Source organism: Hippocampus bargibanti, linkage group LG19 (genome assembly GCF_051943395.1).
Source record: "Hippocampus bargibanti isolate YZ-2025 linkage group LG19, ASM5194339v1, whole genome shotgun sequence".
NCBI classification, from domain to species: domain Eukaryota; kingdom Metazoa; phylum Chordata; class Actinopteri; order Syngnathiformes; family Syngnathidae; genus Hippocampus; species Hippocampus bargibanti.
Genome location: NC_142752.1, coordinates 1,306,517 through 1,323,176, shown reverse-complemented (window position 1 = coordinate 1,323,176; position 16,660 = coordinate 1,306,517). Strand labels below are relative to the sequence as shown.

General features: G+C 39.9%; 2 protein-coding genes across 3 annotated transcripts in view; one reads left to right on the top strand and one right to left on the bottom strand.

Moving 5' to 3' along the window:
- Nucleotides 1–61: 61 nt before the first annotated feature.
- On the bottom strand, nt 62–11,435 carry hmbox1b (homeobox containing 1 b). 2 transcript variants are annotated; one of them, XM_089022715.1, is made up of 10 exons: nt 11,241–11,435; nt 7,348–7,917; nt 6,278–6,363; nt 5,543–5,653; nt 4,315–4,468; nt 4,147–4,229; nt 3,837–3,932; nt 3,628–3,722; nt 3,188–3,271; nt 62–2,988 (listed from the first exon to the last, which is right to left on the bottom strand). In XM_089022715.1, the coding sequence occupies exons 2-10, from the start codon at nt 7,914–7,916 to the stop codon at nt 2,833–2,835; spliced, it is 1,434 nt and encodes a 477-aa protein (XP_088878841.1). In that variant the 5' UTR covers nt 7,917; nt 11,241–11,435; the 3' UTR covers nt 62–2,832. The 2 variants fall into 2 exon arrangements, with proteins under 2 accessions (XP_088878841.1, XP_088878842.1); XM_089022716.1 differs by having other exon boundaries at nt 3,628–3,719.
- A 2,723-nt stretch (nt 11,436–14,158) lies between these two features.
- Nucleotides 14,159–16,660, top strand: part of LOC148883490 (uncharacterized) — a 37,009-nt gene continuing 34,507 nt past the window's right edge. Inside the window, exons 1-5 of the mRNA XM_089022733.1 lie at nt 14,159–14,211; nt 15,133–15,242; nt 15,718–15,769; nt 15,881–16,054; nt 16,144–16,382. Of these exons, the coding sequence (XP_088878859.1) occupies nt 15,138–15,242; nt 15,718–15,769; nt 15,881–16,054; nt 16,144–16,382 (570 nt within the window). The 5' untranslated portion in view covers nt 14,159–14,211; nt 15,133–15,137. The remainder of the gene's footprint in view (nt 14,212–15,132; nt 15,243–15,717; nt 15,770–15,880; nt 16,055–16,143; nt 16,383–16,660) is intronic.

The following is a 16,660-nucleotide window of genomic DNA, read 5'->3' as shown; positions in this document are numbered from 1 at the left end:
TTTTTAAACACGTGGAAGAACACTCCGAGGTGGACACGGTCCAACGCAAATCACAAAGTACTTTTCAGTGATATAGGTTTATTTTCTCTTGTACATTATTTATATATATATATAATCATACTAAAAGAAACACAAGTTTCAAAAAAATGAACAAAGAAACTGTACAAAAATGCATATATATATTTATATATATATTTATATACACACTACATCTTAATTACAGAACAGTCTACTGTCCAAAAAAGGCACTAAATTTCAAAATGGGCAATACGATACAATTGAACAGAAACATCGGCTTTTAAGATCCATATAACAGCATTCAGTCTTCTTATTCTCAGCTATATTCGGATATTTTTTAATATATACAGGTAACATCCGACTTACGACCCAGTTCCGTTCCGACCAAATGGCCGTAAGTCAAAATGGTCGTAAGTTGAAATTAATTGAAAATGTTGAATAGAGACTCGTAGGCTAAATGACTCGCAAACTGCCCCCCCCCCCCTCTCCCCTCTGGTGCATCACGCGGTCGATTGCTGTGCGAGCGTGAGATGCTGGTAATTTTAATTCTACGCCTGGCAATGCAACGTGTACGACAATTTTGGCCAGCCAGCCAGCAGCATCTCACACACTCGCACAGCAATCGACTGTGTGATGGCACCAGAGGGGGGGGGGGGGGGTTGCGTGTCATTTAGCCTCTAAGTCTCTATTCAACATTTTGAATGGATTTCAACTTACGACCATTTTGACTTACGACCGTTTGGTTGGAAGGGAACTCGGTCTTAAGTCGGATTTTACCTGTACTTTTTTTTAAAACCCTAAAATCTTTTTTTTTTAATCCAATTTGAAATGCATGAAAATTGATACACACGATATATTCTTTTCCAAAATCATCATGTAAGGGCCTCTTGAAAAGATTCAGGTTACGCTTTTGGGGGAAAAAAATGGCATTTTTCAAATGGCGAAACACCCCCCCCCCCCTGAATGCAACTGCAAAGGTGATCTAAAACTCTGGTTGACTGTTTTGATATTCAAACAGGCTTTTCAATAAATCGATATTAGTGCAGTGGAATAAATATTTTGCTTACATTCGATTGAACTAAGTATAAAAAAAAATTTAAGGAAGGAAAAAAAATATGCTGAATCATTTCCTCGAATTTTTTTCCTTTGGTCAAAAAGTGACGAGCTCAGTTTGACTGAAAAGTTGCTTGTTCCCCTTTTTGGATACATAGTGATCCCTTGGCTTACGAACATAATTGGTTCCCAGAAAGTGTGTATTCCAAACATTAATTTCCCATAGGAAACCATTAAAATGAGAATAATCCGTTCCCAGGTCCCCATAAAACAGATTTTTCTACTAAATAAGCCTTAAAACTCCACAAAATATACATTATTTTATATATAATAAATGTTCTATGATCTTGTAATTAAAGAAATAAACTGTACTGTATAATACAGTCGTTTTATTTACCTTTGTGATGGTCATCAATGGCATAGATAGGTTTTAAGCCCCTCCTCACTGCTGCGATCTTGACCAATCACGTGGCTTTAACCAAAGACTGGGGGCGGGGAATAGAGGACAAAAAAAAAAAATGTCGGCAGCCATTTTCTTTTTGGGAGAATGGCTTCAGTCTGTCTGTGTCTGTCTGTGGAGCCTGATTGATGGGATAGTTTAACCTTGCAGTCTATACTCTACCTTTGAATTATCAATAAAGTTGAAACGAGTCCAAATTTCACTGTGTTTTCTATCCATTTTCTCACCTTTTCACTTTTGTTTTTTCTTTGTGTTATCTGTCGTCTGTCTTTCCTTTTTCATGCGCTCACAGCGTGCGACAAGCCGAGGTATCACTGTAATGGGGAAAGTGGGGCCTTTATTATACAGTAGTTTATTTCTTTAATTACAATACCATAGAACATTTATTATACATAAAATAATGTCTATTTTGTATAGTTTTAAGGCTTATTTACTGCATTCGAATACGGTGCTTTCGTGATACAAATCTGCTGCGGTCACATTCTTTCGGCCATTTTAGAGGCGGATCAGCCATGATGATAACATCATTGTTAGCGAGCGTTTACAGCTAACCCGAGAACAAAAAAACGACAGCTTTTTTGCCAAATAGTTTCCAAGAAATGGTAAAAATGGGCGGCGAGAACCGACCGGCCTCTTTTCCTTTGGCATGGATGGCGTTAAAAAAAATTTCATAATAATAATTGAGTTTGCGATATCAATAAAGTCCAAATTTCACTGTTGCTCCACTATCACATGAAACCATCAATTCTTCAAGCACTCGACGGGCTAAATGATGATGAAATCTTTCATCGTCCTCCTGCCGTTAATTGCACAATAGATGGTGAATAGATGGGGAGGGGGTGGGGGGGGATGACGTTCTAGAAGAACCATGGAGCTTATGTACACTACACATTGGCGGAGTTTGTCTCTGAGGTTGAGTGAGACTTGAGGATTGGCTCAGACAACCAGGCTGCAGAGGTAAAAGCTGGGAATGGGAAGTGGCTGGGGAGTGGGACGGAGGCTTTTGGTTGTGAGGTGTCCAGGAAGGTCATGACTTAGTCTTTTTTTGTTTTTTTTTGCCTTTGTCTTGAGTTGTACGATGAGTTAATACGTTGTCAGAAAGTCAAAGACGAGAGGTCATAATGGAGGGAAGAAGGTCTCGGAAGCCGCTGGGAACCGTTTTAGATATTCAGAGAGTACTCCCCGCGGAGTCCGGATACTTTCTGGAGTTCAAACACACAACGGTCCTACCCTTCCCTCGCTTGAAATTCTTCCATTCCCTTTTTTTTGGCCTCTTACAGCTTCATCCACTTTGACCCCTTTTAGTCATCTTCCAGGACCTCGGTCTTGATGTCGCCGGGGACGCCACCGCCGCCGCCGCTGCTTCGTGACAGGGCCAGGATGGTGTGATTGACGGCGGCCATCTCCACAGCCAAGGAGATGGGATCCTGGTGCTCGCTGTGAGCGGCGCTGTCATCCTGAGATAGCAGGAAGGGGGGGATGGGTGATTCAAGGACCATTGTGAATATGGGATTTTGGGAATGTTTGAGGAGGGGTTCAAATGCAATTTTGAAGGGGGGTTTCTCTTGGAAACTAAAGTGGAACGGCATCGTAAGACTGGCATTATGTAACGTACAAATCATCTTGACCTGAAGGTGACCAAAAATCAAGATTTACCTGCGTCGGGGAACCGGGCTCCAAGCGGTAAAGGCCAAAAGGTCGGCTGAGAGGTCGCTTGTCAAAATATGGCAGGTCACATGCCTACAATGAGAGGAAAGACTGAATTATAATTTAACACATTTGCAAATTTGTTTGGGGTTTTTTTTTTTTTCATGCTTGGGTGCCTAGCTTGCTACCTAGCTGGCTATCTATTTGCTGTCTATTAGCTAGCTAACTGGCTGGCTATCTGGGTGGCTGCCTAGCTGACTAGCTATTTGCTGTCTATTAGCTAGCTCTCTTTTTGCTGTCTATTAGCTAGCTATCTGGCTATCTATTAGCAGTGACAATGACAAAAACCCTGGCACTGCAATGGACACCTTTTTGTACATCGTCTGGCAGTGAATGAGTTAACAAGCAAAAAAAATGGGAAAGAAACGAAGGAGATTGTCTCGTCTTACCTGGTCGGTAAAATCGTTGCCATCAATGTCGTCGCTGTTGGAGTGTCCTCCCGGACTTTGCACGTCGATGCCGTGACTCTCCAGGATTGTGGCTTCTTGGAGGAAAAGGACCACAATGTGACATTTATGCCTCTTCAAAAAAAAATAAAAAGTGTTTACGCCCACTTTGGGGGGGCGGTCCTTGGAAACCAAGATGGAAGATACATTACCAATGTTGGCTCGTCTCTTGATCTCCTTGCGACGGTTGGCGAACCAGTTGTAAACTTTCAGGGAAGTCACCCTCTCCAAGTCGGATAGCTTCTTCCCTGGGAAAAGATGGCCGCGGTCTCATTACACTCGCTTGTTACTTACAACTTCAGCTGTCATTAAAGCGCTATAATAATTATGTTATATGTATTGTACAGTGATACCTCGGCTTACGAACGCTTTAGCTAACACGTTTTTGGCTGCGGGCCGAAAGAAAATTGACCAGGGACCGCATTCGGCCCTCGGGCCACACCTTGGATATGCATCGTTTACCTGGTTTCTGAATAACAGCATTGCAGGCGTTGGCGATTTCCTCCCTTTTGGCCTCATCGGGGTACTGGTTGTCGTTGAAGTAACTGTCAATCATACGAGAAGATAGCCAAGTTGACCTTTTGACCTTGGGAGGAGGGAGGGGGGGTTGGCAGGATGGTGCAAACTCACTTCTCCATCACGGCAAGACACTCCTTCCTCCACGTGAAGCGGCTTCCCCGCCGCAGTCGGAAAGTACCCGGGGCGGTGGCCAGTGGGGGAGGGGTTTGCCTCCATTCCATCTCCTCCAATGGCAACGGAGCGGGACGCATGTTCAGTGTGGCGCCTGCGGAGGGGGAAATTTGGACTTTGTCGAACATGTCCTGAATCAGCGCGACAATGGCGTCGTTTTCCTCTGCAGCATTAGCGTTGGAAACGCGCGCGGCGCCGCGCTCACTGCGGCCATTAATAATCACGAGGAAGAAGCGGTTTGCTGCGCCGCTGATGGCGTTGGGCAGACCTCCATCGAAGGAGCGTGCCGCAGAGGACAAGGCGTGGGACGACCGCCCGCCGTCCGTCTATAGGTCGAGACAGCACATTTATAACAATGATGCAAAGTCAGCATGCAGCTCCTTTAAGCCTCCATATACTCAAGCGTGTCCTAAAAAGGATGCGCGGGGGGAAAAAAAGCTAAGCTAGCTAACGAGGGAGCTAGCTCTCTATTTAGATAGGTGTCTAAGTCAAGGCCCGGGGGCCAAATTCGGCCCGCCACATCCATTTTATTCGGCCCGTGAAAGCAAAGTAAACTAGTGAAATTCCAAGCTCTTTTATCTAGCTGGATAGCTAGCGATCAAGCTAGCTAACAAGCAAGCTAGCTAACGAGCAAGCTAGCTCGCACTCTTTATATTCAGATAGCTGGCTCATCCCTTACATCACAGGTGTCCAAGTCAAGGCCCGGGGGCCAAATCCGGCCCACCACATCATTCTATTCGGCCCGTGAAAGCAAATCAAACGTTAATGAAATTCCATGCTTATTTATCCAGCTGGCAAGCGAGCGATTACGCTAGATAACGAACAAGCTAGCTAGCGATTAAACTAGCTAACGAGCGAACACGCTAACTTACTGTCTTTTCAGATAGCTGGCTCATCCCTTACATCACTGGTGTCCAAGTCAAGGCCCGCGGGCCAAATCCGGCCCGCCACATCATTTTATTCGGCCCAGTAAAGCACACCAAACTTGTGAAATTTCATAACGCTTGCTAAAGTCTAACTAAAAATTCAAATGTAAATGAAAATACAGTCATTATTTTTTTTTACTTCAGATTTGAAAACGATTTTCTAATTCATTTGTGGTGCGTTCTGCATGTAATACATGGAGGGAATTAAAACTTTTTATTAGCTTCCCAAAATGGAGCCGTACCTGGAGTGGTCTTCTCCAACGTGTACCAGCGGTAGAAGGCCCTCTTCTTCTGCTCACTCAGATCGGAGCCGTGCTGCAGCAGCCAATGAGAGATTCTGCTCTGGCTGATGCCTGGAAGGCAGCCAGACATCAAATTAGCCAGTGTTTTACATCAAGCCCCGGCACAGTTGGAGGAAGAAAATCCTTTGAAATAACGTTAGCGACAAAAAGGCAGATGAGAAAAGAAGGCAGCGATCCATGTCAATGAGCTAGCGCGCCGCCGCGTGATAGAAGAAGAAGAAGACATCAGCACTTTAAAGTGCTTGAAGGACAAAGCGGGTCTTGGTTTTTAAGCACGTCATTTTCCTACTGAGAGGCAACGGTGCGTTATTCTGGCCATCCTTAAATGCATAGATTTGGGATTTTGGAGCAACGGAGAAGTGTGGAATGCATGAGGGTGTGGCGGCAAAACTGTCAATACTGTCAATTTCGATGACTTTTAGTCCATATTATTGTGAGCTTTGGGGAAAATGCATTGTAAATTTCGCTGGCTATGAGCTATCTAGCTAGCTATCAGCTCGCTACCTATCTAGCTATCTATTTGTTCTATATTAGCTGTCTAGCTGGCTATCTTGCTGGCTTTATATTAGCTATCTAGCTAGCTATTAGCTATCTATCACGTATGCGCCAGAGGAGCGAATATCAGGAAGGAATAATGTTCAAAAATGGCCTTTGTACGGGTGATTGCAAACTTACCGGTGACTTGTGCCACCACCGCTTGGGAGATGCGACGATTCCCCAGGAAGGCTTTAATCTCCTCTTTCACCATGCTGCTATCCCTCCTAAAAATACAATAAAACAAATGCATTGTTTAAAAAATATGAAGCAGCATGGGGCCAGTTGGACTTAATTTAACTAAAAGCAACAATGCATCAAAAAAAAAAAAAAGAATAATAAAGAAAGTGCTTGAAAAGACAGCTATGTTATCCTATTGGCTCCAATCCATTCAATTTGGTTGAATTTTGTTTATTTTATTGTATTGTATTTTATGATGAGATTCTATTTTATTGAATTTTATTCTTTTATATATTTTATTCCATTTTATTTTAATGTATTTTTCATGTTATTCTATTTTAGTTTTTATATTCTATTTTATTTTAATGTATTTAATTTAATTTCTATTTTATTCTACTTTTTATATATTTAATTCCATTTTATTATATATTTTTATATATTTTATTTGATACTATTTCATTTTTCATATTTTAATGTATTTTTAATTTTATTCTATTTTATTTTTTTATATTCTATATTTTAGTGTAATTTTATTCTATTTTTTATATATTTTATTTTAATGTATTTTAAATTTAATTCTATTTTATTTTTTATATTCTATTCTATTTTAATGCATTTTTTTATTTTATTTTTATTTTTTATATTCTATTTTAATGTCGTTCATTTAATTCTATTTTTTATATATTTTATTTTATTTTAACATGTTTTTTATTTTATTCCATTTGATTTTTTATATTCTATTCCATTGTATTTTAATGTAACTAATTGAAATTTATTCTATTTTATTTTTTATATTCTATTTTGTTTTAATGTGTTTTAATAAGTGACCATGTTTCTTCTTCTTCTAACTGATCCAAAAAAAAAAATCAACAAAAAGATCATAAAAAAAAACTAAACAATTGTTTTCGAGTAACTACCACGCTACTATTTTTAGCACGTGACCTAACGTGACATTTGACATTTGGAAATTCCACCCAACAAAATCGTCCGAGGAGGAACAAAAAAAACACATAAAACAACCATTTCCTGACCTCATCAGCTCCTCTACTTTATCATCAACATCAATATCCTCTTCGATAGCCTCAAAACCAAAAGTTCGAGCCGCCGCCGCCGCCGCGCTGTTCACAGGATAGCGAGGAGGCGATAGCTTCCCGTTGGGCGTAGCGGCCAGACTGTCGCGACCGTTCTGGGCTAGCGCCACCAGCGAGACGTGTGAGGGCAAGATGGCTGAAGGCGGCGGCGCCGGAGGCGGCGAGGTGTCGTAGCTGTTACTCAGCGAGGGCGACAGCCCGCCGTTGCTGCCAAACTGCGTCTGCGTGGCGGTGGAGATCTTGGAGGCGGTGGTGCTCGCAGAGTGGTCGCCGTTGCACGTGGCGGTGGCGCCCGTCGAGGCAGTGTTGTTGGTCCCGCCTACCGCGTAGGAAGACGAGGAAGAGGATGATGTACGACGCCCGAACTTGTCGCCGTGCTCCCGGTCCAGCCGGTCCAGAGTTTCCAACGCGTGGAGGATCTCCCGCTTGGACATGCCGGATCGACGCAGTCGCTGCAGGAGATCGATCTGCTCAATGGTGAAGCGAGGCTCCTCGCTCATGTCAGACATCCTGGAGACAAATCGCAACGGGGGGGACGGGACGGGACGTCAAGGGACGTATACCAAGAAGCGCAAAAGGAGACGGAAATAGGACAGATTGTCAAAAGGGAAATGAGAGGATTAAGTCGGAAAAAAGGAACCACGCTGCGGATGGGCGGAGAAAAAAAAAAAAGGAGAGAAAACTGAGATGAAAATAAAGCAGCAGGAGATAAGAAAATGACGAGTGGGAGATACATGTGGGAGGTATTAAAAATAAAAATCGGCTATTTTTGGGAGGCGTCTGGACTCCAACGTAGCATCCCAGAAAATGCACAAGATGGCGCCCAAGCTCCGTTGGAAATGGGCTGATTTGTCTGCTAGGAATTTGTGTCAACTAGTATCAAATAGTAGTTTTGGTGCAACGCACAACGATTCACCATCGCGTTAGCTATGTTTTCCTTCTAATTTCGCCATCAACACAAAGTTTTCAGAACAAACAAAGTACCCAAAATGCATTGTGTGTTCCTGACGTGATGTCACCAACTCAAAAACAAGACTTCCTGAATATTCAGTGCGAGTCTTAAAACGTAAAATATAGCTACATGCGATGGAATCTTTGTCAAATACGCTCAGTAGAAGTCATTTGAAGCCATTTTACAAATTATGGACACAACTTGTCCAGAGGTGTCGGTTGTCCTTTAAGCGAAGGTGGAAGCAGTCGGCTTTCACAGAACGAGGCTAATTTATCGGCATCGGACCCATCTCAAATTAGCATCAGTTTTGCAGAGTCACTTTGGGTCTGCGCACTTCCTCAACCTCGAATCCCTCGCTTGGTTTTATGATATAAACCTGTCAATGATTATCAAGCGATGACAACAAAAGCATTAAACAAACACGTCAACACCGCATAACCCAATGGATTTTCCGCACATATATTTTTCCCACTCAAAAGCAAGACTAGCGAGCGGTTAGCGGTGATCATTAGCCATCCTCATTCAAGCGTTTACACAGTTAACCATTCACAGACTGCAACTTGTTCCAATAGGTTTTTTTTTTTCTATTCAAAACCTCAATCTCTGTACCTGCACGCAAAACACAAAGCGGCCCGCGCAACAAAAGGGTTAATCTCAGTTGTGCAAATTAATAAATCACCGTCATGTCTTGTGAGAGCTGGACTGTTAAATGCCCGCCTGATAGGTAGATTTAATTAGTTAGACGACGCCTGCAGTTCTACATTCACACAGTCATCGTGTATCTGCAGTTTCTGACTCTCACTGTTTGTGATTTGGAAAAACATTGCATGTTTTGTTTTTTTAAACAAAATATAATATATAAGGGAATGACAATTATTGCAACTTGTGACTTGCTTTTAAAGCTTGTTCGCCATCTGTTGATTTGTACAGGGATGAAAATGACAAATGAGAAAAAAAAAGTCTGAAAAAAGCCAAACTATCAAAATAAAAGTCAATTTGCCGGGTACATACGCTAGGTGACTGCTAGCTAGCCTGCGCACTGCTCATTAGCTTGCACGCTTGCTTTCTGCTGCCTCTCGCAGTAGTACAGTAAAGTCTCGTTATATCGATATCGGATATATCGATAGTCCCGGTTATATCGATATTTTTTCGGACTCCCTTGAATATCGATATAACGAGACTTTACTGTATATTGATGCTAACGTTAACATGGGGCTTGTCATAGTGCCGCTGTTTCATCGATGCTATTGTTTTCATTCCAAATTAGAATCTATCAAATAAGAAGCTGTTCTCTCCACAAAGGCGATTGAATCCTTCGGTCTATTCAAACAAATGTGGCATATGCCACACTACCACAGTGCAACTTTATTTATTATTATTTTTTTTACTCATCCGTTCATTCAAAAGGGGGTGTTTACCTGTTTCGACATCAACCAATCAAGATCATCCAATCAAAATGGCGCATTCCGCCAACTGGCGTCAGTATCATCCAATTAAAATTGCGATTTCCGCCAACGCAAGCTAAAACAGGAAATGAACAGCGAAAAAGCGACAACACAGTTTCTCATCCTTGTTTGTTCCAAGACACAACAGACACAAAATAGCTAAAAAAAAAAATGTCAGACTCAGGATCAAAAAATAGTTTCAAGTGAAGCTTCATCACCAAATCGCTAAGATCAATAACGCAAGAATAACTGTGTTTACAACAGAGGTGTGTATAATTTACAGAGTCTAAAATTGGTTTTCACACAGGGAACAATCAGAAATGTGATTTTAAGGCAAGCTCGTGCATGCTAACCTCACTGACAGGTTACATTCATTCGATAAAGTGATAACCAAGAACATAATTGGCTACGAAATACCAAAGACTGACATGGTGATGTATCTAGCAAACATAAATCAAGAAAACGTGCAAACGAGAGATGAGTATGTGATAAAAGTGTTGCTGATAGCCAGCAAGAAAGCCAAAAAACAAGAAAATGGTTTAAAACTGACCCACCAACAAAGAATCAATGGCTCGGAATAGTGGAAGAGATATTTGAGTTGGATAGATTCACACACATATTGAGGGTCCAAGTCGGGAAAAATGGGATGAATATTAAATTTAAAAAAACAATCAAATAAATGAATGAATGACACCACAAATTACACAGTCAAGTTAGCTCACGAATATAAATCCAAAAATAGGGGAAACGTGTCACTATTGATCACCTTTTCTCTCTCTTTATTGTTGTTGATAGGTCGTTTTCCTTGTTGAATAATTTGCAGTTCCAAAAGGATGTTGTGATACAAATTGGCCACAAGTCTGTAATCGAATGTTCCATTTCAAATGGTCTAAAATGTTGTGAAAACAATCAAGAAAAGTGCTTGCATTTTGGCTTACACACAGCTGTTAACTAAGAGTTTCTGCAGAGTCAAAAACCCAATCGACCAGCATGGGTTTTTATTATCACGTACTTGAGTCTAGATGCCAAATTTGTCTTAGGTTTTAAATGTTAAAAAAATTGGGCAAAAGCAGGACAATCGGTGATGCCAGTTTTCACGCCCTTTGCCTCAACAGCTAATGTTAGCAAATGTTGCCGTGCAGAATGATACGACTCCGATGCAACGTTGCAAAAATAACGCGAAACACCCAACGATATAAAATCCGATCACGATTTTGACAATCGCATCGGCCCACGAGCATCATAATCAGGTAAAAAAGGAGACTGATGATTTCGGAAAGAAAATATGCATTGAGTGCTAGTTAGCATTAGACGCTAGCCCAGACGACGAGATGACTACATGACATTAGACGCGCCGGCGACTGCTGCAGCTGCGATGGTTTGATATTAATATAACAACCTTTGCAATGTATTGCACGCCAAACTACAAGACTTACCTCGGTTTAATATGTCAACTTCACCATCTAACTTGAAGAAACGATCAAAAGCCCCGCGGGACTTAAACTGAGGCCCAGTAATAACGCAGTTTAATGGCAGTGCCCCGTGCGCCTCTTTTTTTTCTCAAGGATTTCTAATCAGAGACGAAATTATTTGCCTCTCCGCTTTGTCTGTCTGACAACAGCCATATTGACAAGTAGTACTTTCGAGGACCATTATGGGAATTGTAGTTTTGTTTTTGAAAATCACTCATATATTCGACGGCGTTCTTGAGAATAAAAAACTACAAATCCAGACAAGGACCCGGAAGTAGCGCCCTGTGGCTCAACACTACAGTTGGCATTGAAAGCGATGCAATTACTTTGCATCTCAAGTTTGTTGTTGATTCATGTTTTGGAATAGATTACAAACCTGACATGGAAACAAACAAGAATGATTTACGGATTCACATTTGCTTTTTGATAATAAACATGAATGCACTAAATACTTGAGTGAACAATTTCTACATGGTGATTAAAAACATTATGTGTACACTGTGTTTACATTGTGTGTCCTTGGAACCAATTTCACTTCCCCTCCGCACTTTAAATAAAAATATAATATGCAAGACACGCAGTCTCCAAAAACCTTTCGTGCGTACACGCTTACGGTGCATGTACTGAACGTTATTTGCATGTCTCTTAGAACGTAGGCTATTGAGTTGCACAGCTTTTGAAAAAACAACAGAGGGCAGCAACATCTAGTAGAATTCTGTGACAAACTTGAAAGAACACTATTTTCGCTTGACCATCGAGCTTGTCAGTAAGAGAGCGTTTGTAAATTAACTTTGAATGAATACGCATATTCATTGGAAAAATAAAATGACGCTTGGTTTTAAATTAGCTAAGAAAAATGTATAGGTCAATTAGAATCTATTTGGAATCAACAAAATCACATTGACATATTTTTTTCTTCCAGTTACAATAAAAACAAAAGGTAACAAAACGCGGTGTAACAGGTTTGACTTGGAAAGACACCAGAGGCCATGGTGGGGAATTGCCGGTAGACAGCAAGGAGCTATAGGAACGCACTTTTAAAGTAAAACAAAAAACAAACATACAGTGAGACCTCAACTTACGAACTTAATTGGTTCCCAGACAGAGTGTGTAAGGCGAAAAGTGTGTATCTTAAAAAAAAAAAAAATCCCATAGGAAACCATTAAAATGGGAATAATCCGTTCCGCGGTTTCCATAAAATATACTTTTCAACTAAATAAGCTTTAAAACTACACACAACATACCTTATTCTATGTATAATAAATGTGCTATTGTATTGTAATGAAAGAAATACACTGCATTGTATCATAAAGTCACTTTAGTTACATTTGTGATGGGCATTTATGGCTTGATGGAATGGCATTGGAGGTCGAAGGTCAGAGGGAATTGCTGTTTGGAAAGAGAGACGCATTACATGACGACTGTAATTAAAGAAATAAACCGTGCGGTAAAATAACGTTTTATTTACCTTTTTGATGGTCGTTGATGGCTTATGGAAGGAGAGTCACCTTCCATAAGGACTGTTGGTAACTTAACCTCTGGTGCTGTTCGGTCGTGTGCTTCCGCCGAAGATCACTCCGCCAGCCGTGGTGGGTGTGTATTATGAAAATAGTGCTTATTATAAGGTTTAATTTTCATAAATTTGACGTTTGTAAGACAAAAAGTTTGTAAGTTGAGGTCTCACTGTATGCGTTTTACTCCAAAGTGCATTTTGACAACAATTGGAGTTATAATGATCATCATAATACACGTCGGAGAAAAGTACGGCACGTAAACATGTGGCCAGATGACCTCCACGACCCCAAGTCGGGAAGAAATTCAAACATGGCGGCGCATCCCAAATTAATTACACGAGCTAAAAGTGAACTGAAGCATGCAATAAAGCAGGTTATACCATTTACCATTTTCCTGTCTTGTTTTGTTTGTGCTTTAAATCAAAGCCACTGTCGCTTTTCAGGAAACATCAAATTCAAATTACAATGATACCTTGGCTTACGAACTTAATTGGTTCCCAGGAAGTGCGTGGAAGGCTAAGTGTGTATTCCAAACATTAATTCCTATAGGAAACCATTAAAATGAGAATAATCCGTTCCCAGGTCCCCATAAAACGTAATTTTCAACTAAATAAGCCTTAAAACTACACACAATATACCTTATTTTATGTATAATAAAGGTGCTATGGTATTGATATTAAAGAAATAAACTGTACTGTATAATAAAGTCGATTTATTTACCTTTGTGATGGTTGTTGATGGCTTGATAGCTTGTTGCATAAATAATAATAATAATCCATTTGATTTCGAAGCACCTTTCAAAACTCTCAAGGTCACTTTACAGTCACAGGATCAGTTTTTCTGCTCACCTGCATAAAAACTGATCCTGCGACTGTAATGTGACCTTGAGAGTTTTGAAAGGCGCTTATAAATGTAATGCATTATTATTATTTAAAAAAAATACTTGGGTAACAAATAAAATGCTGCAATTACTGAAAATGTTTCTCTAAATGCACACATACATATACACACACATGCGCACACGTACAGTATATAATATACACCTCAAATTATTTTTAATGAGGCTATGAGGAAATTCTTAATGAGGCGAAGGAACTCGGAGTTATATTTGCGACTTTGTAGTCTGTGTGAGTTTAATATCGATGGACTAAAGGAAGCTCCCGAGTTGACATACAAATGATGATAACGTGAAGTCTTAATGATTCTAATTGTTCTATCTCCGTGAAAGCCACTGAACCCGTCAAACTGGTGCGCCATTCTTACTCTCATTCCAGGAAACAAAGTGGATTGATGGCCAACTCACAAAACACACTGACACACAAAAACACACGCATACATAATAGATACATACACGCACACAGATGTTTCCTCGGCTTTTGTGTTGAAATAAGCGGGTTTGATCAATGAAAACAAGACACAAGGTAAATTAATCCTCTTTTTTTCTCCTTCTTTTGTTGTTAATCGCACATGATGCTTGAGAGGCGTTGGAAAGAAACTGCATATTTTCTGGAAGTTTTCTTAAATATATATCTATATATACAGTAGAAATATATACAATATATATATACAGTGTATATATACACAGTATATATATATATATATATATATATATATATATATATATATATATATATATATATATATATATATATATATATACACGGTATATATATACACAGTACATATATATATACATACATATATACATACATATATATATATATATATATATATATATATATATATATATATATATATATACAGTAAAGTCTCGTTATATCGATATCGGTTATATCGATATCGGTTATATCGATTGTACTGCTTATTACGATACTATTTCTATGAACGCACGGAGAAAATTTACATGCCGCAGGATCGGATATATTGATAGTCCGGTTATATCGATATTTTTTCTGACTCCCGAGAATATCGATATAACAAGACTTTACTGTGTATATATATATATATATATATATATGCTTTTATATATACAGACAGACAGATAGATAGATAGATAGATAGATAGATAGATAGATAGATAGATAGATAGATATTAATTGTTGATAAATGAAATCATATCACTCCATTGATTCAAGTGTAAGGATTTCAAAATCATCTCGCACACAAGAATTTTTTTTTTGCAAATTTGCATCAAGAAAACAACCAAATAAAATCTCCGCTAATCTCACGCTAAAATTGCAAATCAAGAACCGAAATTCTCAGAGGACCATGCTGTGAAATTAGCTTGTCCGCGCTTCCCATGTGTGCATTTGCATGATCTGGAAAATCGGGACAACGAACTGATCCAAGCCACGATTTTTGATTCGAATGTTTCTCAACAGCTGAGATGATCCTACCAAAGGCAGCCAGATTCATCCTTCTCCTTGTTCTGGCTGCAAACATCTTTTGGGAGACTAAGGGTGATATTCAACTGACGGAATTGTTGAGACAAGTAAGTAATACAAGCGAAGAACATGAACCAGGAGAAGAACAACAACTTTGATCTAACAAGCACTTTAGTGGAACCTCCCGCAAGACAACCCAAAACTAAAAAAAAAAAAATCAGGAATGGCGCTCCACGTCACAATTTCCAATTCCTGAATAAATTCGGGAATGGCAGCAAAGGAGTTAATGTTGGAATTTCCACACAACGGCTCTTGTTGACAGGCAATGTGACGCGTGTTGTAGCGCATTCCTAAATGGCTGCTTGGCTGGTACTACTCAAGCTGGCAAAATCCAAAACAAGTCTTGGTCGATTGACTGATGACGCGAGCTTGCATGAGAAACATGTTCAAAGAAAAGCAGAACAGATCAGATTTGATCTAATCGGTGATGTGAAAATTAAAATAATCTGGAAGAATGGCATTGATTCATAGGACGACTACCGTAATTGATGTGAGTCAACTGTTTTTTTCATGTTTTCCCAGGATGGAAAATACAGACATCAATCCGAGAACCATGTCAGACACAAAAGATTTGGTGAGATCTTATTGGTATTTGTAGAAGACTCATGGAATTCATTAAACATATACTGAAAGAATCCCATGTCTTATCGTGAGTGGAAGTATAATAACTGTATGTCTCTTCCAGCCACTAATGAAACGGGCGGAATCAGGGCACTATCGCTGGTCTTCACAGTGGACATTCCAAATGACCTTGTGACGAATGAGTTCACGAATCTACTGAAGAACGAGGTGGAAAATGTCACCTTACCGTTCAACGTCTCAGATGATTTATTGCTAACAAGCATTAATTTTACCACAGGTGCGAAGTTTGGTATTAGTCGTTCCATTATTTGAATTGATGCTAATGGATTAGTACGTTAATTAATCGATGCTAACATTTTTTTTCAGTCTGCCCCCTAAACTCTGAGGGATTACCTGAGTGTCAATGTGAAGAGTACTTCACTTGGTCATGTGACACGTGCAACTCATATGCTGCATGTAGAAATGCCGATCCATTGTCCTGTGACTGCATCAATGGAATCCCTCCACTTGGGAAGTTCTGTGAACCAATCTCAAGTAAGTGCAGCTCTGAAATTTCATTCATAAGACGGAAAATATTGCTGGTCTGGTACCACCGATTTCCCAAGGTCACTTGAGATAAAAGGTCTCTCCGGAATAACATGTCTTTTCCTACGATGCTCCACAGCCATCGGCCCGTGTTCACCACCTACTGAAGGTATTCTCTCGAGATATTGGATTAGTGTTTATATCTGATAGGGTTTCTTTGGGACTGGATCTGTTCGTTTTAATATTCTAACATTGATAACTTTTGGAACTGTTTGTAAAGATTGGACGACTGCATTATGAGTAACATTCTATCTTGATCAACTAGGATTCGCTGTTAATGGAGACATTTTTGTAAATT

Bases quoted from the DNA above. Each gene is read 5' to 3' on its own strand.
- hmbox1b (XM_089022715.1), bottom strand. From the start codon at position 7,916: ATGTCTGACATGAGCGAGGAGCCTCGCTTCACCATTGAGCAGATCGAT. The intron at 5,654-6,277 runs GTAAGTTTGCAA...GCTGCCTTCCAG, and splicing joins GGTGGTGGCACAAGTCACCG to GCATCAGCCAGAGCAGAATC. The intron at 3,933-4,146 runs GTAAACGATGCA...ATCTTTTCCCAG, and splicing joins TGCTGTTATTCAGAAACCAG to GGAAGAAGCTATCCGACTTG.